Here is a 22,922-nt window from a genome sequence, read left to right as displayed (position 1 = left end):
ATAAGTCATGTTTAAAATGAACATGAGGGTCGGATTGGTATCAACTTCATGCAAGTTTAACGTGTTTCATATAATTTATTCTTTGTTATCTGACACGAGATGTGAAAGAAAGGAAGAACTGGTTTTTAGATTTGTTCATGCCTGATTGGCTTAGATTTGATTACATTGTCGTTTAATAATAATAATAACAATAATAGTGACAATTAAATAAAATTGTTACAGAACATTTGTATGTAACTTTTATTGTTTTTCATTTTTAAAATGTTAGTATTGGCCCCCAGGCATCTTCACATTATCAAATCTGGCCCTCTATAAAAAAAAGTTTGGACTCCTCTGATCTATGCTCTTAATTCTGCATAACTTTAAGCCTTAATATAATGTGAACAGGTGAGTTGTATATAAATTCACCCTCAGTACAGTTGTCATGAATGGGGAAATTATCTATAGAGACCAAAACTGTTTTTTGTACCAGGCTGTAAACATGTTTATTTCTGCTGTGAAGTTGGACATTTGAACATGGGGACTTATGGAGACTGACTCACTTCTGGAGCCAGACTCAAGTGGACTTTTGAGGGACAGCATTTCGTGGCACTTCTACATAAGCATCACTTCACAGCCACAGTGAAGTGAATAGAAAGCCCCACTTATTGTAGCTTTAGGAACACAACATGTGGCTTCAGGGCTCCTCTCATGTTTCAGCAAAGGTGGGACCAGTGAGTGACAGAATTAACCTAACATACATGTTTTTGTTGTGAAAGTGGAGCACGCACACAAACATGTGCAGACTCTTGCCCCAGCTGGGAACTGAACCAAGCACCTTATTGCTGTGTGAAATGTGTAAAATCAACATTTCTTTTAAACAGTTTCAACACAAATTGAAAATGTATAAGCTTTCTGAGTATACCTAATCAACTGGCCTGAGTTACAGTCCAACAACACGTAGAAAGATTTGATGACATGTTTTTCCTCACCAGCATAAAAACATCTCTTGTTGTTGGTCTTGGTTGATTTAGATAAATGCAGGTGTGCTGCATCTGACAGGAGATGAGAAGAATACTTTGGAAAATGCTGCTTGTTAATCTCAGTCTAATCAATAAAATAATTAAAATGTAAATGTAATCTCTTAGGATTTCTGTCTTCTATCGATTGCAGGATAAAATGCAGGAAGATTATCTGACATAAAATATTCAGGGAACGTTGTTTCTCTGAAGAATAAGTTTTTCCCCTCAGTGGAAAATTTCTCATCACATGCAAATGTGCAGAGATGATGGACCGATGAGTTGCCATGAGGCTGTGGGAGCAGTTAGAAGTTCAAGGGCACCTCAGCTCCACTCCTCTCTTGTTTCCTCCGCTCCTCTTGTGTTTCCTCCTCTCCTCCCCTGTTTTCTCTACGTCTCTGGACTTGAACCGACCACCCTCTGGTCCCCTAAGCCATGTCTGGGCTGCTTCAAGTAAAATGTAAAGTCTCCCAGTTAGCTGAGAATTTGCTTTTCCTCCTCTCCTTTCCTTTCCTCTCATCTCCTCTCATCTCCTCTCCTCTCCTCTCCTCTCCTCTCCTCTATCTGGTTCATTTCCTGAGATGAAATAGAGTTGACTTTCTGATTCAAGGTTAAATGAGTTTGATGTCAATTTGCTTCAGGAGGGAGGGAGAAGTAAAATTAATATGTTGACTGATAGGTCAACATTGCCGTGGTGTGGGTGTGTGAAAGTGTTTTGCATCCATCATTTCCAAATGTAGAAGAAGACAGCCGGTGAGTGATGGCTCACAGGCAGAGCGGGTCGTCCACTAATCAGATGATCGGCGGTTCGATCCCCCGGCTCCCCGGTCTGCATGCCGAAGTGTCCTTGGGCAAGATACTGAACCCCAAGTTGCTCCCGCGTTGTATGAATGCTTAAATCCTTGAACTGATGAGCAGTTGGCACCTTGCACGGTAGCCAGTGCCATCAGTGTATGAATGTGTGTGAATGGGGTGAATGAGATATGTAGTGTAGAGTGCTTTGAGTGGTCGGAAGACTAGAAAGGCGCTATATAAGTACAGTCCATTTACCATTTACCTAACACCAGTCAGACATCTTGTGAGCTCATGTTTCAGTCTGAAAATGTCTTATCATTATTTAGAGCATTAGTTTCTTCATTAACAGATAATTGCTGGATTGATACCAAATAGGAAAATGGTTCTCATAAACTCCAAAACCCAAAGATATTCAGTTTACCATCATACAGTATAAGACACAGAAAACACAATAATTTGTTGCAAATTGTAACTATGTAATGTTTGGAATTTTTTTATTGAAAAAGGATGATTAATAAAAGTGATTAATCAATTTCCTGTCAACAAACCACTTTTTTGTTTTGTTTTTTGTTCTTGGATTAAGATGAATATTCATTTTTTTAGGGTTGTATTTGTGTCACCTGATCAGTGAATCCAATAAGCTCAGTTCTTTTAGCTCGGTGTTTGGTCTCCACCACCTCCTGAAACACATCTCTGTCTTTTTTGCTGCTAAACCAGCCAAAGACATGTTGAAACTAGATAGGGTTATGATCATCTTAAACATTGTAATAAAAAAAAAGTCCAACACAGATATAAATACAATAAATATGAAGTATGAATTTATGACAAGCTGATGTGTTCTTTGACCGCAGGTCGACTTCTTTTTACTGTCTGTAACTGAATGAAAATTAACAGACAGCAGCTCTGTTCATGTACTGGTTTTCAACATAATCATTTGATTTAAAATCTTCAAGGAACCATTAAAAACAGGTTCTTTAATGAACCAGTCAGGTCCACACAGAATAAAATGGCTGCTTAAAGAACTTATTTTTCCTTGAGTTCTTTAACAAACTGGAACGATGGTTCTCTAAGGCTCCTTTCTACCGTTTGCACAAATGGTTCTTTGTGGAGCTAAAGCTGGTTCTTCTATGGCATCATTCTGAAGAACCATTTAGTTTCCAGTTAGCACCTTTAGTTTTTGTGTGTAAATCCTACATACTGGTCCTTTAAGTAAGAATTTGAATTTCTTTTACTTGTGACAGAATGTGTCTGCACTGTTGTGTTACTGCTTTTACTCAAAAGACCTGAATACTTCCTCCAGTGACAGAGTTCATTGCTTCATTGTTTTAATGAAGAAAGAATATGTCATACAGTGTGGAAATACTGATCAAATGTTGTCCTCCACAGTATGTGAGATATGCATTCTGTAATTTCCTTGTGTGTGGGTGTGCAATTTGAAGCCCATTCAGGGGGACGTGGACCAGGAACAATGAAAACCACTTTACAGAGAGGCAGTCACAGAATGCAGACTCATCCAGTGGATACTGCTGAAGAAATCTAAATGAGTTTTTATATGAAAATCTGAAGACTTATTTGTTTGTTTGGTCATTTGTGTGTGTGTGTGTGTGTGTGTGTGTGTGTGTGTGTGTGTTATGGATAGAAAATATGCAAATGCGTGGTCTGCTTTTTGTTTCCCTTTTTATTCTCAAAGTGATTTTGGGGAAAAGCTCAGAGGACATAGTTTAAAAGAAACTGCTTGTTTTGTGAAACCAAAAGTCCAAGTTTGGACATCTGTGTGTGTGTGTGTGTGTGTATACAGGGCTTGTTCTGCGCCTACACAGTCAGACATTTCACAGCTGTGGTCAACAGTTTTCCTGTCTGCTGACCTCACTGACTCCGCCTTCTCCCATCATGTGACTCCATCCTGGTCTAAACAAACATCAGGTTTAAAGGCTGATGACATTAAAGGGAAAGATATGAATAGATAAGCGGAGAAAGAATTTTTGATGTTTGATATTTTACATTCTTTAAAGTAGCCTCCCTTTGCTCTGATGACAGCTTTGACCACTCTTGACATTCTCTCAGTCAACTTCATAAGGCTGTCACCTCGAAAGGTTTTCTCACAGTCTTTAAGGCAGTGTTTCTCAATCCAAATGATCAGCTCGTCATCAAGCTCTGCAGTGGCCTGATAACAAGTCACTCATTTGAATCAGGTGTGTGGTGGAGGAGTGTTCCCTGAGGACCAGGATTGAGAAACACTGCTTTAAGGAGTTCCAGACGTGCTGAGCACTTGTTTCCTTCACTCTGCAGTCAAACTCATCCCAAACCATCTCTGCTTGGTTTAGGTCCAACAATTGTGGAGGCCAGATCATGTGAAGCAGCACTCCTTCTTGGTCAAATAGCCCTTACGGAGCCTGGAGGTGTGTTTGGGGTCATTGTCCTGTTGAAAAAACAAATGATGGTCCAACAAAGATCAAACCAGATGGGTGACATGTCACTGCAGAATGCTGTGGTAGTCATGTTGGTTAAGTTTGCCTTGAATGTTGAATAAATCACCATCGTTCAGTGTTATAATAATAAAAAATAAAGAATAAACTGGAATTTGAATTAGAAGTCCAAACTTTTGACTGGTGCTGAAGATGCTACCAACTCAGGTTAACTGTAGATGATCTCAACCCTCAGAACTCAGGGCAGACAGCCTTCTGCTCCATGAAACTTCACTAGGATCGCACCTGTATGATCAACTAAATTTAAGCTGATATATTGTCTTGTGAATTAAACATTTTGTGTCCTATTTTCAAGAGCATAGTGGGATTTTATAGTGTGAAATGAGATTCAGTAGCCCAATTCATAAAGTTTCTGTTCAGGTTCAGATGAAAGTGACAAAATTTGATATTTTATGTTGTGATGATGTTTAAACATTATATTTTATGATTCAATGTGCAACCAGCGCTCTCTGCTGTTTTTTCAGTGGAAGTGCACAGTGAAAGTCTCCAACATTAAAGGATCGATCAGGATGTTTTCAGTGCCAATCTTTCTTGACAAACAAAACTCAGTATGTTTTAGACATAATTAGACGGACATATCCCTGTTGACAAGTGTTTTAAATGTATTCCTCATGACAAAAAATAATAACTATATCCAGTTTCCCATAATAAAACGTATTTCCTAACCCAAACAAAGAGCCAGGAGCAACATATCCTGCTTGCCAGGTTTGTATTTATTATTTTTATACACAGTAATTACAGTTTTTATCAATGTCAAAGTCTGGTGGCTTCGGAGAGCACATGATTCAGTATCAAAACATTTCCCGTCAGAAAGGGCCGTCTGACAACAATCATCAATCAGTGAAAATATTATCAATGAAACATACACTTACATTGTCTAAAATCCATTTTGTTGCCACTTCTGTCCACAGCAGTACCTCATACAGCCCCACTCTAAGTAACCTGAACTATCAGTTTAAGCTGACAACATCAGTGTTTTTATTGTTCATATTAAAGCAGCAACAATATATTTTTGTTTAGTTGATATTTAGTTGATATTTAGTTGATATTTCAGAAAATCATGAACAGACTCACAGTTCTGTTAAATATTCTCACACGACTAAATGAATCACATTTATTCAGTAATACTGTGGTACTAGTACACAGTGTGTACCACTCCTAGTAGTGCTTTGGATTAAACTCAGTGAGTGTTACAAGCGTCCCTGTTCGTATGTGTGTTTACATGTCCGTGTGTCGCATGTATGTTGTTTGTGGAGTGTCTTCATCACTTCCTGTTGACAATCAAGGGTTGATCTCCTCTAGTCTCTGGATAACAGCAGACGCCACCTTCCTGTATGCCTCTGCCTAGAGAGTGAACACACATACACAGAATGAAACACCAAGCTCATAAAGTACACCTCAGAGTGTCGTTAAGACAAACAATAATGTGTTTTTTCACGGAAACAACACAACACCCTGCTTTTAACTGTCATAAAATATAAAATGATGATAATAGAGAATTTTCCAATTTAATTGGCATAGACTGATGAACACACCAGAATACCATACCACTGAATAACTTCTCAGGATTTATGTGATCAAAAGCCTTAGAGGCATCAATAAAATACATAAATTTTTATGTATTTTATTGATGCCTCTAAGGCTTCTGATCACACGTGGAGTCCTGAGTATTGTATTTCTATTTATAGAATAGAATAGAAAAGAATAGAGACCTCTGGGCTGTCAGGAGAGGAGACGACCACTGGTTTCCCTCTGTCTGACATCTCTCTGATGTTTAGATGAAGAGGAATGTCACCTGGAGTAAGACGGAGATAAAATATAACATCAAATGGAGAAATCAATCAAAATGATCAAAAACAGTTTGTTCTATAGAGTCAAAACAGGATTTTTATTTGTTGTTTTCCATCATTACTGGAAATAATAAATATTAATAATAAATTAAAATAACTGGCTATGACATCGGTGGGTGGTGTATAACTTCATACATCACATAAGAGGCTCTGCCCTGTTTGACCTGAGCGACAGATAAAGACGTAAAAGGACATTTTGAATTCAATAAAATAACCTGAACTCCCATGTCTCAGGAAAACATAAATCTTGGTAGAAAAAATTGTGTTAAACAAGGCCAAAGTTTTAAATAACGAGATTATTGTATGTAAATATGATCTCAGGTGTCAGACTGCATTAAAAGAAACATTTTGTTTTTATTACTTCACACGACGTAAGATCGTTCAGGGCTCTTTGATTGGTCGTCTTCTCCAGGCACAGCACAGCTGAAAAACACCCACTAAATGCTAAATGTTTGCCTCACTGAAAAGTGCATTCCCCCACCACTTGTTGAGAAAACCTTGCTGTTAACATTAGCTAACAGCAGCTACAGTTGGCAGCAGTTTACTTCACTGTCCATCAGGAAACTCTGTAAATCACAGAGAGTTGAGGCGGAGCAGCCGGAGGACATCAGAGGGAAAAGCAGAAAACATTTTCTCCATAAAATATGATCCAGTTTCACCAAAATCAGTCAAGTATTTGGTGGTGTGTGACTTAGTGCCGTAAAGCGTTACGTACAAAGTCAGCAACAATGCAGCTAACTGCTAACAACAAGTAAAAGCAATCTGGTGATCAGGAAAAATCAAAAGGGACGTTTTATTTCAGACCTGAAGAGCCTGTCAGAGTTTCTATTTCTGAAGAGTGAATCGTAGAAAGTTAATTCTGAGATAGCAATCGCTCTTCCATTCATACAGTTTCATAACAGTTACGAAACGACTTCCTCCTGCTCAGACTAATGTAAAGTCTGAATTATATCACGACATTCAAACTAAGCTGCAACATCCCCGTCTTTCCTTTATAACGAGCAGTTGATGGACTCACTAGTCCTACCTAATAACTGAACTCCCAGAGTATCTGCGAGCTGTCGGGCCCCATCAGAGCCGAAGATGTGAGTCTGGTGGTTACAGTTTGGACACTGGAAGACGCTCATGTTCTGCACCAGACCGAGAACCTGCGGGGACACCAAACACACACAAACGTTTGTATCCTCCTGTAACTTCAACCATCATTCTGCTGATAAGGAAATCCCATTTAGTGGCTTTTTCTTTTTTTTTAGGATTTTAGCTGTTGTTAACTGACAGATTATAGCTCTTTATATTTACACACACACACACACACACACACACACACACACACACACAGTTATGACTGCAGTCATATTTTTCAGTCTGCTGTGTGCGTGTGTGTTTATTCCCTGTGTGTTCTTTGTGTAAATTGTATATGCAATTAGGACTGTGCCATAGCAGAGCAGTGATTGGTGGAACGCGTTCAGCCGAGACACACCTGGAGCCAAGGTGGCGGCAGGCAGCTGCTCTCCCAACCGGCCACATTCCTATTTTGTCACCTTGTTTGAGTATTGTATTGTATTGTTTGTAGTTCTGAGCTGTAAGGGTGGACCGTCATGTTTTTCTCATGTTTAATGAAGTATAGGGAGGTAAGTCTGTTGCAATTTGTTTTCACAGGGTAGTTTTGTTTGTTTCTAAGACAGGAGTATTTTGTTTGTTGTTTTGGCCTGGGTCTGCCCCGAAGCATCACTCAGTTTATATACTTTATTTATATCTATTTGTTCACTCGTTTGTCTTTGTAAATTAATAATTGTGGACATATCTTAACTAATCTTTAGTCGTGGTACTTGGGACTTAGGGAAGATGGGGCCTATTCACGCTATGCCCTAGGCACCCCTAGAATGGGGCATAACAACACACACACACACACACACACACACACACACACACACACACACACACACACACACACACACACACACACAGATTACCGGCACGTTAACTTTCTTGAACATCTCGGCTCCTCTGCGAGCGTCCAGCAGGGCGATGTCCTGCGGCGTTGACACGATGACCGCACCTGCGCGACAAAAGACAAAACACATGACGCAACCTCACATGTAAAGGTTTGAACTCATTCTGATGGTGACGCGAAAAACAGAAACTCTTTCAAATTAAAACTCACTTTTGGTCTTTTTTTAACTTTGGATGGTATTTGTTGTAATTGCTGAAATTATTTGATTTTGTTTAATATTTTAAGTTTTAATTCACTTTACAATAAAGCACTTTTACAAAAATAATGTTGTTATTATTACAATTAAACTGCAGTGTTTCTCTTCCTCAGTCTCTCACTCACAATTCTGATTTTCTGAACTTTGCACTTGCCAAATGGAACTCAGAGCAGAGATGTGAACTCGACTGTGTTTTGATGACTCACAGCTTCACTTGACAGAAAAGAAATTACTTTTGTATTTGAGGCACAATGACTTCAATGACTTGTCTTGTCATTTTATGTTTTCTGTGTCGATATAAAATACTAAAAATGTAAAACATTGTCAGTGTCGACATCACAGGTGTCTGTGTAACGTTAAACATTATGCACGCGCACACTGGAAATGGCGTCATCACTAGATGACGACCCTGTCAGTCAAGCTCCCCGCGACGATCATCATGTCTGTGCCCGTCTAAATTAAGAAATAAATAGGCGTATAAGTTATTTCTATGTTGATATTTGATTAACTAAATGTATACAAATTTAATTAATTGTCATGCCTTTTGAACAGGTTAGATTAATTGACCAATCAGACAGATAATAATGTACTTATGTGTCCTCTTTTCAGACGAGGATCAGTCAAATAGTTGGTGGTGTGTGACTTAGTGTGACTGACCTGCGATTGGGATGTTCTGGGTGATTGACAGCTGGACGTCTCCTGTCCCAGGTGGCATGTCGACTACCAGATAGTCCAACGATCCCCAGTCCACCTGCAAACACACACACACACACACACACACACACACACACACAATCAATGTGTCCACCCTCGGCTGTACATTAACAAACTATCAATGTGAGAGACGTTCTCACCTGTCGGAGTAGTTTATCTATAGCTGACATCACCATCAGTCCCCTCCACACAATGGGAGCCACGTCCTCCACCAGGAACCCCATCGACATGCTGAGAGAGAAGAGGAGGGGGTTAAAAGACAGAACAGAGAAAAATAGGCGATGGCAGAGTGTTTTTACTTTTTTACTCTTTTAAGAACTCACCAAGGAATCCCATAGTTGATGAGTGGGATCATCAGATTATCTGCAAGAGGATAAAAGTCAGTTTACAGCTTCATGTCTGAAGACCGCACAAACATCGATGTCACCTAGAGCTACTTTAACAGTACATTAAAAACCAATGACCACCGATGTTGACGGATATAGCGAGAAAGAAAAACAATGTGGTGTACTGTCAGAGAGCTCCGGGTTTCCCTTCAAGTTCATCAGTTTGGGAATCGACGGACCGTAGACGTCAGCGTCCAACAGGCCGACGGACTTCGACTGAGAGAGAAAGAATGAGAGAAGATGTTAAAGTTTAATATTTAACCACCTCCTACACTGTACATCAGACTGAAAGCAATGACACCTGAACAATCTGGACAGTCTGAGAGGTCAAAACGGATAAATAAGAGATTAAAAAAAAAATCTTGAATGTGATATGAGAGAGAGAAGACATCTTACCGGATCGTTGGCCATTACAGCGAGAGCCAAATTCACTGCAGATAAACAGACATCCAACATTTGAACATTAGTCAGACTTGAAAGACTCCTAAAGCTTTGGATAGTTAGAAGAGTCCTCCATTTGTCAGCAGGATATTCATGCTGTACCTGCGGTGGTGGACTTGCCCACGCCACCTTTCCCCGAAGCCACAACGATGACCCGTTTGACCCCTGTGATGGGCTTCTGTTTGGGAAGACCTTTCGCCATGTGTTGCTTCTGCCTCTCCTGTAACGCCTTACTGTCCATCGTCCTCTGTGAGGAAACAGTCACACAAGATGTACACGACGAAAATGACCCAGACTTTCCATTCCAGACCTGGTTGGGAGACCTGAACCTTGAATTATTATTAACTGAAAAAATGAAGGTTGAATCAAGTAAACAAAACCTCAAAACTCACATTTGAAATTAAGTCTAAATGTTTTATTTCATGATAAAGAACCTCAAAATATTCACTGTCAGATTAAATAAAGCAAACAAAGCTTGACAGATCATGTTCGTGCTTAACCTAACCTAACATTTTAGAAACGCATGTGGTGCTCTCACTTTCTGCTGCTGAGAAAGGCAACGATACACAGACAGAATTAAATAAATGTTAATAAACAGATAAATAAATGTTTTATAAATGATATTGGCTTTCATATTAATCATGAATTACTTATATTATATATTATATAGACTAGTTAAACACCATCACTAACAACTTCTGGGCTGTCAAGTTGTGTAAATGTATTTAGTTAGTATCATGAATTATTCTCCTCCAGCATACCATGAATGAAAAGGCGTTATTAAATGTTAGTAAGTGTTACATGTTGTCTATGTCTATGTATGTGAGTCACACAGAGACTGACTACATACCATGCCTACCCCTGGCATTACAGTTCTCACTGCTGCTGCTTATTTTGGTATTGATACTAAATATCAGCACAGTGTGCTGATACTGTGAATAACATCACGACCTCGGCGGTTCTACAAGGTCCATTTATTATTTTTCAGTGAGAAGTGACAACAGATTATGATTTATTTGTTTATGTAATCATCAAAAAAGGCCTGTGTGCTCTCTTCAGCACCAAACGGGAAGCAGGAAACCAGGTACTTAATTTGTACTGTACAGAAACACAGTTTATCTTTATGGATTATATTGATGCTGAATTGACAGTCAGACTGTCGACATATGACGTCCTTTATCTCGTGTTTGTAGAGTGATGTGTTTTCACGGACACGTGATGAATTGTTCATATTTCTTAAAGGGAGTTTGGTGTCACAGGGAGCTTTAGTTTAATTCAAACTGATATTATGTTTATTTTTGAACGTTCTGTCAACGCTACAGAAACATTAGGTAACTGCTAGGTCTGACGTTGACTGCCGTTAGTTATTGGTTTGTTATTGTTTGTGTATTGATTACTGATCAGGTTTATCACCAGCTGATCGTATGAGTCATATAATGATACATGTGGTTAACAGTCTCAGTGCTGTTTTGTTTGTGCTTATTATCTATAAGTTTAAACTAACTGTTGCATCACTTTATTTATAAAACAAGTTGCGGGTTGGTGACAAGTTAGATGAATAAAAAGACATTTCCGGTTGTCGGACAACAAAACAATACCTTTAACGTTTAAATAAATGTACGTATCACCGCGAAGGTGTATTTATATTGTAGTAGTAGTATCATTTAATCAAATGTAATTGTAGTAAATTGAATACACTTGTGTTTAGAATGTGTTTTCTTTTTTTTTTTAATGTTTTTTGTTTTACTGTAATCGCTTTTATTGTGAAGACAGGACCAGACTTCCGGCCTGTCAGTGTCTCTCTACGTTAACATCGTAGCTGTTAGCTAGCTCACCTGCAGCTGACACAAACAGACGTTTTCTTACCTGGCAGCGGACCAGCTGAACACAGCACGGAGGCCCGTGTGTTATCTCAGCGGCTGTCCGTAAAACCGGAGGTTTATTAGCGTATATTCTCAGTAAATGAGACAGTCTGCTGTACGTGAACAGAGCCATGTTCAGCTGTTTGCGGCTCCGCTAGACGGCTCGATGCGCGTCAAGCTTGCGCACAGTGCGCATGTGCGCATGGACGGTGTGACGATTGTTTTCTGGTTTGCCCTCTGATGTCCTCCGACTGCTCCGCCTCAACTCTCTGTGATTTACAGAGTTTCCTGATGGACAGTGAAGTAAACTGCTGCCAACTGTAGCTGCTGTTAGCTAATGTTAGCTGAGTTTGTTAGCCATGCTGCCTGGACTGTGAGTTCAGAGCACTGAATGTGAATGTACAGGCAGCATCTTGACTTGTGTAAATAACGTTAATACTTTTCTGGAAACTTGAAAAGTTTCAGCCATTGTGGCAGGGCACAGAAAATAAAACTTTTAAGCTGGCAGCAATTTAAGGCAATATATCAAGAAAGAAGACAGAATGTGTATACTGTAGAGAAGTCTTGCTTTCTTTCATTTTTTCCTTGACTTATGAGCATAAATACATTTGTCAACAGAGATTTTATTTTGAAAGTTTTAACAGGAAATTAAGTTTTCACCTCTCCCTGGGGATCAGGGTAAATCACTGTGTTAAAGGTCAAATAACAGCGCGAGTTTCAGTTCAACGTCAGCACTGATCAATCTGGAATGTCAGCCGAACCTGTCTGTCCAGCCCAAACTGTGATTCACCTTCCCGCCTCAGGGAGGTAGAACTGGTCTGACAGGTGCAGCTTTTAAAAGACAGAGCTGAGCTCCTGATTCAGTCAGTGGTAGATCAGACAACTGTTGTAAACCATGTTTCATTTGCTGCTGCTGGCCGGTGTAATTCTGGGAGGATACATCATCCTCACACAGACTCTCTTCAAAAGATCCAAAAATAAAGGAAATGCAGCGATGGCCGGGAAGACAGTCATCATCACAGGTGAGTCTGTCTGTCTGTCTGTCTGTGGAGGGGCGAGGTTATCACTGCTTCATTACAGGTAAAAAGGTTTTTAAATGATCATATAAGACTATTTATGAACCAGAAGTTTACATACACTATATAAAAAGACACATATGCTTTTTTTTCTCACTGTCTGACATGAAATCAGACAATCACTTTTCCTGTTTTAGGTCCGTTAGGATTATCAAAATTATTTCTATTTGCTAAATGCCGGAATAATGAGAGAAGGATTTTTTAGACATTTTTTTATTACTTTCTTCAAAGTCAGAAGTTTACATACATTTCATTAGTATTTGGTACCATTGCCTTTAAACTGTATGACTTGGGTCAAACGTTTTGGATATCCCTCCACAAGCTTCTCACAATAGTTGGCAGGAATTTTTATATAGTGTATGTAACAATTAATCTGTCTGTACAAATGAATGGAACAATACAACTTTTTTTTTTTTCTAACTACCTCACTAATACTTTATTAACTACTTTTGTTGGTAAGCAAAAACAACAATCAATGTTCCAACGCCTTCAATGTTTCAGAGCTTTTTTCTTTCATTATCTTATTGTACTGTACCTGTACTGTATTGGTGCAAAGGTTCAGGTAGAATTTAACCAGACTAATGGCCGTTTCAACACATAAAACTGAACAACGGCAGTAATGTGCTCTAAAATGTATTATTTTCAATGGCTTGCACCCTGGCACAAATGTTTTCTGCTGTGTTGAGCACAGCACAGCACAGCACAGCACAGCACATCGCAAATGGCATTGTGTCTGAAAGGGCCACAAGAGTTAACAGCCATGCTAGCAGCTCAGTGAGGCTGCTGAGCTTGCTAACATGCTGATGGCCCTGCGAGTATTTCCCCAGACAATCCAGCAGCTGAACAGCAAACATAAAACGAACCACAAAAAAAAAAAAAAAACGGAATACAAAAAGTGGTCCAATCCTCTTCAAGATGTGGAAAAAGCCATTCATATTTTTGTTTTCTCTCACCTTGATTATTGTACTGCTCACAATTACCCCTCTTTACATCTACATTGGTTACCAGTTGAGTGGAGAATTCATTTAAAATGATGTCTAATGAAAATGAATGAATGTCAAATGAAAATGATGTCTTTTAGCGGTCCCAAAACCAAAGGTGACCACGCATTTATAGTTGTGCCTTCCTCAGACTGTTAAAAACACAGTCAACTTTGTCCTGCTGTGATGTGTTTTAGTTTTTATTTTTACTGTTTTGTTGTTCTAATGTTGTTATTTCCTGTTTTATCTATCTAATATTTGCATTCTCAAACACCTTGTAACACTACTTACCACGTTCACCATCTTAGTTTAGTGTGTTAGCATGCTAATGCTAATTAATTCTGCAGGTCAATGGTCATAAAGCAACGTAATGGACACCTTAAGATGTTGACCTGATGATGGCTAGACTCACTAAAAAGTCAGAGAATCTTCCTGTATCTTTGTCTCTCTGAACCCAACCAGTGGCAGCAGATGTCCGTCCACCATGATCATGATCTGCTCAAAGTTTGTGAATTGTTGGGTCTGTGTAAATATTATAAAAAAGTATGTTATAGACCTGTCATGAAATGACGTCTGTTATGGTTTAGTGCTATATAAATAGAATTAAGTTGAAAAAAATGGATTGAGTCTGGACCAAAGTGGTGGAGCAACAGACCTACAGCCCAACATTGCCATCCCTACAGTCATGCTACTAGTATGGCTAAAAATGTTTCATGTTGTGTTGTTGCTGCAGGAGGGAACACCGGCATTGGTAAAGCCACAGCTCTGCACCTGGCCAGGAAGGGAGCAAGAGTGATCCTGGCCTGCCGAAACCGGGACAAGGCGGAGGCAGCCATCGCAGATATACGACAGGTAAGGACAGAGAAGAACAGGACAGAAAACATATCAGATCAGGGATGTCGTGTCAGATGATCCATTCTGGCCGTCAGATGATCACTGTGGCCATCTTGAAACATGATTACTTGTTAACATTTATATTTAGTCATTTAGTTGATTCTTTTTATCCAAAATGACTCACAAAAAGGGAAAAGAACGGAAGGAGTGATTGCATAATTCACCAGTTTTATATCACACTTCAGTCCATTAAACTATTAGCCTGATAATGAGGCTGAATTGTTATTCTGTTTTCACTTCACTATAAAAGAAAATCAGACACATCAGCAGTGATTCAGACCAGGCTATGATACTACAGATCTAAACGCAGCTATGGCCCGTTCATTCCTATGGACTCCGCCCGCTGAGCTTCAAAGAGTAAACACTGAAAGAGCTGAAGCGTCAGCACAGAAATTAACCTAAATGATGATTTGGGCGGGAGGCGAACTTTCAGTTGAAGTGTAAATTGAAATGTAATCACTGAAATGTTTCTTACGATGTAAAAGCAGAAGTAGCTGAAGTATAAACACTAAAACAATAACAACAACAACAAAATGATTATCCATCATTGTCTTTAATGAATAATGATCTTGTTCCAGAAAACAGGAAGTACTGATGTGCTCTACATGCCGTTGGACTTGGCCAGTCTGAAGTCCGTCCGTTGCTTCAGCGAAACTTTCCTGAAATCTGAGTCCAGGCTGGATCTGCTCATTAACAATGCTGGTACAGTACACAAAAAACAATGCAAAAAAACAACAACACACACACACAAACATTACATAAAAACAAATTATTTATGACATTTAAAAAAAGTAAATGGTATTTGGCATACGGTTGGGTTCAGGTTAAGATAAAGGGGAACACAAACCACAGTCTTAATAACAGAAAGAACTGCAGACATGTCTAAAACAATTTTCCAATGTAAATCTCTGACTTTCCCACAGGTCTGGTGGCTGACGGCCGGACAGAAGATGGTTTTGGCATCCAGTTTGGGGTGAACCACCTGGGTCACTTCCTGTTGACCTGCCTGCTGCTGGAGCGTCTGAAAGAGGCTGGGGGAGGACGAGTGGTCACTTTGTCCTCCATGGCTCACCGCTGGGGACACATCGACTTTGAGGTGAGCGTTTAAATCACTGTTACAACATAGAGACATTTCACCTAACACTTCAGCTGAACTCACAGTCAGCTCATTAAAAAAATTACACTTTAATGGACACTTCAGATAAAAATAAGGCAACATACTTTTATAAAATCAGTACGCAGTCACATCTCTTTATATAAAATCAGCGTGTGGTCATGCTACAGGAGACATTTCACTGCACAACATGTACTACATCATACTCCATCAGCCACTCATTCACTCAAATACAAATCATATCATACAGTAAGAAGTAACACATAAAAACGGTTTAATTATCTGAGGAAAAAGTACAGAACATCCTCTACAACAGTCTTCAGATCCTGGCTCTGACTCAAATGTCCTCGATTACTTTACACGTTTAGGAACATTCATTTAGCAGAACTGTCAGAACTGTTTCTTGTATTTCAGGATTCCTTTTCAGGTGTGATGTAATGTCATTCATACAAAGGGATTCCTTCATGCGTATGTGCTCTCTGCAGAGAACATTCCTCGTTTGCAGCTCAAGGCTTTGCAGTCTTTGTCGCCTTTCCGTGTCACTTGTACTTAGTAATTGATGACTCAGGTGATCCTTTGTTAATGAGGTTGTGGTTTTCAGACTGTGACAGTGAATAAAGACTTGGGCACGGGAAAATACAGCTGGCAGTTCTTCCAGGCCTACTGTAACAGCAAACTGTGTAACGTGCTCTTCACCCATGAGCTTGCCAAGAGGCTGAAAGGAACCAACGTCACCTGCTACAGTGTCCATCCAGGTAACACTCTTCAAACAAACTACAACATACAATACAAATACAAAATGTCTTTGTATATATTGCTAGTATGACATCAGTATTACTAAAATAACTATGGGCCAGGTCACAGGTACAACAATCCACACGACCACACCTGTGATGCTGGGTGTGGATTTGACTTGAAACTTTGAAACAATAGATAGTTTGTACTCCACACAAGATTTGGGATTAGTGCCAAAAAAAATTGTATTCTGTAGCTTTCAGTAAGTTTTCTACCCTTTAAATCATGTGCTTCTCACAACCCTCTCGCTCTGCAGGGGTTGTTCGGACCGAGTTGTCACGTCACGTCAGCCTATGGCAGAAGATTTTCATTGAGCCCATTGCCCAGTTGCTATTCTTGGATCCAGAGACCGGAGCTCAGACAACACTGCACTGCTGTCTGCAGGAGGGAATCGAACCTCTGAGCGGACGTTACTTCTCCTGCTGTGCCGTACAGGAAGTATGCGCTCAGGCCCGAGATGACACAGTGTCCCGAAAACTGTGGGAGGTCAGCAAGACGCTCTGTGGGCTCTCTTAAGGTGGAATGACAACGAAGGACCTTTTCTCTACCTTAAATGGATTTTTAAGTCCATGAGCGATGAACCCTCCTTCTGTTAAAAACTGTTTAGTCTGGTGTTGAAGTGTGATTAATTGACCTTTATGTCTTTACCAATATTGTAATAATATTAGTAAGAATATCTATTTTGTGAATGTTTAGTTTTGTTATGTGGCATCTTTTAATTACAGCATCCCTCTTACATTGTCACTCCTCACATATTATTGATCCAAAACACACAACTGGTGCTTTTGTAGAACCACGGTGACCTGTAAATTGTCATACATATGACAGCAGCCTAACTGAATGTGGTGAAAATTGAACTATATTGTTGAAACTGTACTCAAGACATGTCAGGCTGTTCATAATCTGTTTTGTGAATAGAAAGTTCATTAAAGCAACATTGCTTAATGTTTCATAAACTAATGTCTGGTAAATCCTGTTGATGCTACACTGACTTGTAATCAGGTGAATGGTTTCTCTGTCATTCGTTTGTCTGTTCTCACTTTGTTAACTCAGTTTGTTAGCCGCGCTGCTTGGACTGTGAGCTCAGCTCAACTCATGCTAAATCTATCCCTCTAGTACCATCACAGCACTTATTGCTAGACTTAGTCACCCTGTACCATCATTGTTTCCCTTTTGTGTACGTTTTAAATAAAAGTGTCTGCTAAAGGACTAAATGTAAATGTAGAAAAGGAGAAAGTGAGCGAGCAAGAAGCCGCCGGACAAGAGTAAATGTGGGACTGACTTTTAGTGTTTGGTGAGAGCTTGGTGAAATAAAAGGCTGAAAGACAGACGCCGAGCTGGGCTGACTGCTGTTGGACTAGTCAGTAATATTAGCTGCTGCTATGTCTGCTGTTGTTGACCTTGCTTGATATTTGGCTGTTAGCAAAGTTGTCGACTGACTAGTTTTTGATCATAAGTAATGTAATCAAGAACAAATACACGTGTACAGCTGTCCATATTTACCACAGTGGGATTACACACTTTCTATATAATGTATACCCTGGTCTAAAAAAACTCTATTACAAGGAAAAGGCCTGCATTCAAAATGCTACTTAAGTACAGATATATTATCAGTGTTAGAGGTACCGGGCAGTTTCTAGTTTATATATATAACATTTTAGGATTACCATGGTTCCTTACAGAGTAAACGAGTGTACCAATGCCATATCTGTTACTCTCGGCAGGCACAGTTACTTAACAGCTAAACAAACTCTTAAAACCCCAATTTTACTCTTATACTTGAACAAAAATGATCTCACAGCAGCAGCTGACTGTCATGACCTGGGCTGCACAGCCATGGCAACAACGGGAGATGCACACCAAATCCATATTGAAAAGTATTTATTATACAAAATAACAAAAGAAATAATATAAACAATCCAGTCGACTGTAAAGGAAACAAATAACCCAAATACAAACCAAACCTGAGCTGCTGCAGGGAGAGAGAAAGATCTCTGCCACTGAGATCTTAAATGAAAAGTCCCACACCTGTGCCCCCAGAGCCCAGGTGGAGTCAATGCTCCCTGATGACCCTGCCCACGACAGGAGGGAGGAGAGTTTTTGACACATTACCAACCTAAATTGTCGTTGCTGAATTCTCCACTGTTCTGATGAGGAAACAGCACAGCGTGCGCTCTGACTACAATCACTGGGTAAACCATGGTCTCACACTGACACCTACTGTCGAAAAAACTGCTACATCACGCAAATTATTTTGGTTTACAAACTATATTGCTCATATAGTTACTCATATTTTACTCGTATAATGAAAAGATTCAGATGAAAAGAAGGGAGTTCTGAAATCATAAAATGAAATAATTACATTCATGCAAAAGCAATCACACTTGTGGTGCCCCCACATCAGCAAATTGCTGTTAATTAATGTTACTTAATGTGAAGCAAGTAATAAGATTTATGAAAAAGTACAAATAAACTCAAAATGACTGCATTCATTTTCACCATTGGGTCTGGGTAATCAAATTGGCTTTATTAATATTGAATGCATAAACATGGATACTACTACACTACCGTAGTAGTAGTAATTTTTTTCCTGTTGACCTGCATTGCTGCTGGAGCGTCTGCAAGTGGCTGGTGCAGGACGTGTGGTCACTTTGTCCTTTTAAGGGTTTAATTATCTGAAGAAAAAGTACAGAACATCCTCTACAACAGTCTTCAGATCCTGGCTCTAACTCAAATGTCCTAGATTACTTAACAGGTTTAGGAACATTCATTTAGCGTCAGAACTGTTTCTTGTGTTTCAGGATTCCTTTTCAGGTGTGATGTAATGTCATATTCATACAAAGGGATTCCTTCATGCGTACGTGCTCTCTGCAGAGAACATTCCTCGTTTGCAGCTCAAGTTTTTGCAATCTTTGTCACACCTGGACAGATGATGTCACTACATGCCTTTTCGTGTGAGTTGGCCTTTAGTAACTCAGGTGATCCTTTGTTAATGAGGTTGTTGTTTTCAGGCTGTGATGGTGAACAGAGACTTGGGCACCGGGAAATACAGCTGGCATTTCTTCAAGGCCTACTGTAACAGCAAACTGTGTAACGTGCTCTTCACCCACAAACTTGCCAAGAGGCTGAAAGGAACCAACGTCACCTGCTACAGTGTCCATCCAGGTAACACTCTTCTCTTTTTTTGAGTGCATGTCATTCACTGTGCAGAAAAACTCATCTGACATCTAAAATCTATAATCTTATTTCTTACTATACTCTAGATAAATAAAAACACTCCATGTTATTTATTAGTGAGATGTTTTTGGTCAAACCTCTGTGATTTTTAATTATACCTACCTTACTAAAAAGTCAGCAACAAAAGATAAAAGTTGTATTTAATATTTTAATGATCAAAATTACATTTCTGAAAATTAAAGGTCCAGTGTGCAACATTTAAAGGGATGAGCTGGAAGAAATATAATATGATAACCATAACTATGTTTTCATTTGTGTATATTAACCTGAAAATAAGAATCATTATGTTTTTATTACCTTACAATGAACCTTTTATATCTACAGAGAAGCGGGTCCTCTTCTGTGAAGTTGGACCACCATATTAGGACAAACACAGAATGGACAAATGGACTCTAGATAGGACTTACAGGGTTTCGTCTTCTGACCGTTTATTGCAAGCAAATTAAATCTGATCATAACACATAACAACAGGCACTGCAGGTCCAGCATGGTCAAGAACCTGTTGCCTCTTTGCCAGCCACACCCTCGCTGGCTGCAGTCCTGCTGGGGCTTATGGCCTTCTCTGACTCTGGCTTCACCCTTCCAGGTGCCCACCAGATGGGGCTAGACACACCCAGTCACTCACCACACATTTCATTATGCCCTGGATTCCCTTCATCTGCTCTATTGAGTTGTAGAAGATCCACAACTCTTCTAATGTATCAGATACTGCGTCCTACAAACACACACACACACACACACACACACACACACACACACACACACACACCTTATATGAAATAATGTGCATTCAAAGTATGTGTTTAGTATCTGGAACCACTTCTGAAACTTCTTTAAGTTGGAAAAAGTTCTAAAATGGTGTCATAAAGAAAATAATAATAATAATAATAATAATAATAATATAATAATAAATAATAAAACTTACTTGTTAGTGTTCATTCTTTTCATATGTAACTTACCAGCCCATCAAAGGTCTTTATATTATTTCTTCCTAATGACAATATCTTCAAGTTCTCTGCAAGCATCACAATCCAACATCACATTACAACACCACATTTCCATCTGTGAGCAGAGTGTTTGTGTGTATTTATGTCATCATTACTCACTCAGGCTGCCGAGATTGGTTATTTTGGTGATGCAGTTTGTGCTCAGAGACAGCTTCCTGTGGAGGATACAGTACAAAATCTGTCATAACAGATATTAGTGACTAAACACACTGCATTAGCTGCTGGTACTCGCTCTTAACTCCTGTTTTAACGTTGACATACTTCATCTACTGATGTATTAGCCAATCATTTGTGGACTTCACTGGTGTTTACAAGCAGTCATGCACATTAGAGACAGTGTGTACTTATCATCTGACTTGACTGTTGTTTCACCTGGTTCCACTCATTAAATGCCTGAATTTATTCTGTCAATTATTCTGGTGTTGACTGTGAATTTCTGTAAAACAAAACACTCAAGAGTAGAGCAGCACACATAAGTCATTTATTCCATTAGTTGTTAACTATTGAATGAATCACCAATATTTTGTTTTTTAAGTTAAAAAAAAGAGTCAAATCTCTGATTTCAGCTTCTTATAAATATGAATATTTTTTGTTTTTTTCAGTCCAGACAGTAAACTGTACCTCTTTGGATTTTGGACAAAACGAGACATTTAAGGACGTGTAAACCAAATCCTATAGTTTAGAGCTCCTTAATGTGCATATTTACATTCATCATATGCACAGGAGTTTCTTACGAGGTTAAGTGTCTCAGGCCGCACTTCCAAGGTTTTACTGTCATGGTAAAAATAAACAGGAACTTTGATCAAATAAAAGCTGAATGAAGGAGTTGTTTAATATGAATAATAATTATTGTTTTTACACAGACATTCTTCTTATTCTCAAACAGTCACAGCTGGCCCACTGCTTGATGAAGGAGCTTGAAAGTAACATTCAACACGGTATGTGTCCATTCTAGTCAAGAGACACCGATGTGTTTATTATGAAAAATCATTCATTCATCTATACCTCCAGAAAGTGTCAAGAGCTGTAGAACATATGACAACATATGACAACTTGTTGAAGCAGTGTATCGTGACAGGACTCACTCGCAGTTGCTGAGTGTGGAGAGAGAAGCATCCAGCTTCTCTAGAGGAGGAATCTGACCATACAGTAATACCTCTGTAGCCTCGCTCGCTGTCTGCTCTGATTTTTTCTCCTGTACACACACACACACACACACACACACACACACACACACACACACATGGATGATACACACAAATAATAATAATAATTCTCCATATTTCCTGGTGTTCTGTATGAGTTTTTGTAGCTGTCTGTATGCCATTTGTTGGGCAGCCTGACAGCAAGAAGGTTGTGGATCTGAATCCCTTCTGTGCCTGGTGCTGGGACCTCTCTGTGTGCACTTTGCATGTCCTCCCCATTGTCTGCATGGCTCTCCAGTGACATGCAGGTTAATCGGTGACTCTAAATTTCCCGTAGAAGTGAATGTGAGCATGAAGTTGTCTCTATGTGTCAGCCCTGTGATGAACTGGCGACCTGTCCATGGTGTACCCGCCTCTCACCCAGTGCCAGCTGGGATTTGCTCCAGCCCTCCCCAAAGGATTAGAGGTCATGGACAATGAAAATGAATGTATGCCTCTCACCCATTTGGCGATCGCCTGTTTCACAGTGGTTGGTTTGTCCTGGAGACACATTATCATCACATACAGTTAGACAGGAAGAGGCTGGATTATGCTGTGTTACATTAAACACACTTTTTACTAAGTTATACATCTGTCAGTATACACTGTCATCATTATGATCTTCAGTTTTTAACACTAACTGATCCTCTCCGTCCCAACACAACGTTTAAGGACAAACCGTTAGAAAAACGTTTAACGGTTTAAATATTTAACCGTTAGACTGAACGGCTTTTAGTTACTGTAAGTCCAGCAGCTGATTAAAGTTAAAGCTGATTTCAGCTCACAGCGACAACAATGTTGTGTAACGTCAACTACAGTCACTGCAACGAAACAAATGAACCGACAACACGAACACTCACCATGTTAACGGAGGACAGTTGATGATGATGATG

The 22,922-nt window shown here is 39.4% G+C and overlaps 4 protein-coding genes across 5 annotated transcripts; 2 read left to right on the top strand and 2 right to left on the bottom strand.

Moving 5' to 3' along the window:
- Window positions 1-4,971: 4,971 nt before the first annotated feature.
- On the bottom strand, window positions 4,972-11,951 carry nubpl (nucleotide binding protein-like). Of its 2 annotated transcripts, none has more exons than XM_010738282.3 (11): window positions 11,747-11,951; window positions 9,983-10,127; window positions 9,836-9,870; window positions 9,565-9,655; window positions 9,377-9,416; window positions 9,194-9,284; window positions 8,997-9,090; window positions 8,103-8,188; window positions 7,157-7,277; window positions 5,992-6,074; window positions 4,972-5,623 (listed from the first exon to the last, which is right to left on the bottom strand). In XM_010738282.3, the coding sequence occupies exons 1-11, from the start codon at window positions 11,873-11,875 to the stop codon at window positions 5,561-5,563; spliced, it is 978 nt and encodes a 325-aa protein (XP_010736584.3). In that variant the 5' UTR covers window positions 11,876-11,951; the 3' UTR covers window positions 4,972-5,560. The 2 variants fall into 2 exon arrangements, with proteins under 2 accessions (XP_010736584.3, XP_027134540.1); XM_027278739.1 differs by having other exon boundaries at window positions 9,619-9,655; window positions 11,747-11,947.
- Window positions 11,952-12,502: 551 nt separating this feature from the next.
- LOC104924818 (dehydrogenase/reductase SDR family member 13) lies at window positions 12,503-17,836 on the top strand. Its single transcript, XM_010738281.3, has 6 exons — window positions 12,503-12,764; window positions 14,532-14,650; window positions 15,271-15,394; window positions 15,616-15,788; window positions 16,408-16,561; window positions 16,858-17,836. The coding sequence occupies exons 1-6, from the start codon at window positions 12,638-12,640 to the stop codon at window positions 17,115-17,117; spliced, it is 957 nt and encodes a 318-aa protein (XP_010736583.1). The 5' UTR covers window positions 12,503-12,637; the 3' UTR covers window positions 17,118-17,836.
- An 863-nt stretch (window positions 17,837-18,699) lies between these two features.
- On the top strand, window positions 18,700-20,389 carry LOC113745779 (retinol dehydrogenase 12-like). Its single transcript, XM_027278741.1, has 3 exons — window positions 18,700-18,793; window positions 19,613-19,766; window positions 20,163-20,389. Exons 1-3 carry the CDS (start codon window positions 18,752-18,754, stop codon window positions 20,201-20,203), a joined length of 237 nt encoding a protein of 78 aa, XP_027134542.1. The 5' UTR covers window positions 18,700-18,751; the 3' UTR covers window positions 20,204-20,389.
- Window positions 20,390-20,397: 8 nt separating this feature from the next.
- On the bottom strand, window positions 20,398-22,916 carry LOC109140908 (dynein light chain 1, axonemal-like). The gene is made up of 6 exons (XM_027278740.1): window positions 22,890-22,916; window positions 22,492-22,530; window positions 21,931-22,040; window positions 20,945-21,000; window positions 20,798-20,853; window positions 20,398-20,553 (listed from the first exon to the last, which is right to left on the bottom strand). Exons 1-6 carry the CDS (start codon window positions 22,890-22,892, stop codon window positions 20,413-20,415), a joined length of 405 nt encoding a protein of 134 aa, XP_027134541.1. The 5' UTR covers window positions 22,893-22,916; the 3' UTR covers window positions 20,398-20,412.
- Window positions 22,917-22,922: the final 6 nt, after the last annotated feature.

Source organism: Larimichthys crocea, chromosome V, assembly GCF_000972845.2.
Source record: "Larimichthys crocea isolate SSNF chromosome V, L_crocea_2.0, whole genome shotgun sequence".
Classification (NCBI taxonomy): Eukaryota; Metazoa; Chordata; class Actinopteri; family Sciaenidae; genus Larimichthys; species Larimichthys crocea.
Note: the sequence above shows the minus strand (reverse complement) of the source record. Positions and strands in the feature narration are given on the sequence as shown.

What these genes read in the sequence shown, in the direction of transcription:
- LOC104924818 (XM_010738281.3), top strand. Translation starts at nt 12,638, where the DNA reads ATGTTTCATTTGCTGCTGCTGGCCGGTGTAATTCTGGGAGGATACATC. An exon ending in CCATCGCAGATATACGACAG is followed by an intron (nt 14,651 to 15,270) that starts GTAAGGACAGAG and finishes ATCTTGTTCCAG; the next exon opens with AAAACAGGAAGTACTGATGT. An exon ending in TCTGCTCATTAACAATGCTG is followed by an intron (nt 15,395 to 15,615) that starts GTACAGTACACA and finishes ACTTTCCCACAG; the next exon opens with GTCTGGTGGCTGACGGCCGG.
- nubpl (XM_010738282.3), bottom strand. Translation starts at nt 11,875, where the DNA reads ATGGCTCTGTTCACGTACAGCAGACTGTCTCATTTACTGAGAATATAC. An exon ending in GGGCAAGTCCACCACCGCAG is followed by an intron (nt 9,871 to 9,982) that starts GTACAGCATGAA and finishes GTTTATCTGCAG; the next exon opens with TGAATTTGGCTCTCGCTGTA. An exon ending in CCTCTCCTGACAGCCCAGAG is followed by an intron (nt 5,624 to 5,991) that starts GTCTCTATTCTT and finishes TTCACTCTCTAG; the next exon opens with GCAGAGGCATACAGGAAGGT.
- LOC113745779 (XM_027278741.1), top strand. Translation starts at nt 18,752, where the DNA reads ATGAGGAAACAGCACAGCGTGCGCTCTGACTACAATCACTGG. An exon ending in GCTCTGACTACAATCACTGG is followed by an intron (nt 18,794 to 19,612) that starts GTAAACCATGGT and finishes TGTTGTTTTCAG; the next exon opens with GCTGTGATGGTGAACAGAGA. An exon ending in CTGCTACAGTGTCCATCCAG is followed by an intron (nt 19,767 to 20,162) that starts GTAACACTCTTC and finishes TTATATCTACAG; the next exon opens with AGAAGCGGGTCCTCTTCTGT.
- LOC109140908 (XM_027278740.1), bottom strand. An exon ending in TCCACACTCAGCAACTGCGA is followed by an intron (nt 21,001 to 21,930) that starts GTGAGTCCTGTC and finishes TATCCTCCACAG; the next exon opens with GAAGCTGTCTCTGAGCACAA. An exon ending in AACCAATCTCGGCAGCCTGA is followed by an intron (nt 20,854 to 20,944) that starts GTGAGTAATGAT and finishes TGATGCTTGCAG; the next exon opens with AGAACTTGAAGATATTGTCA.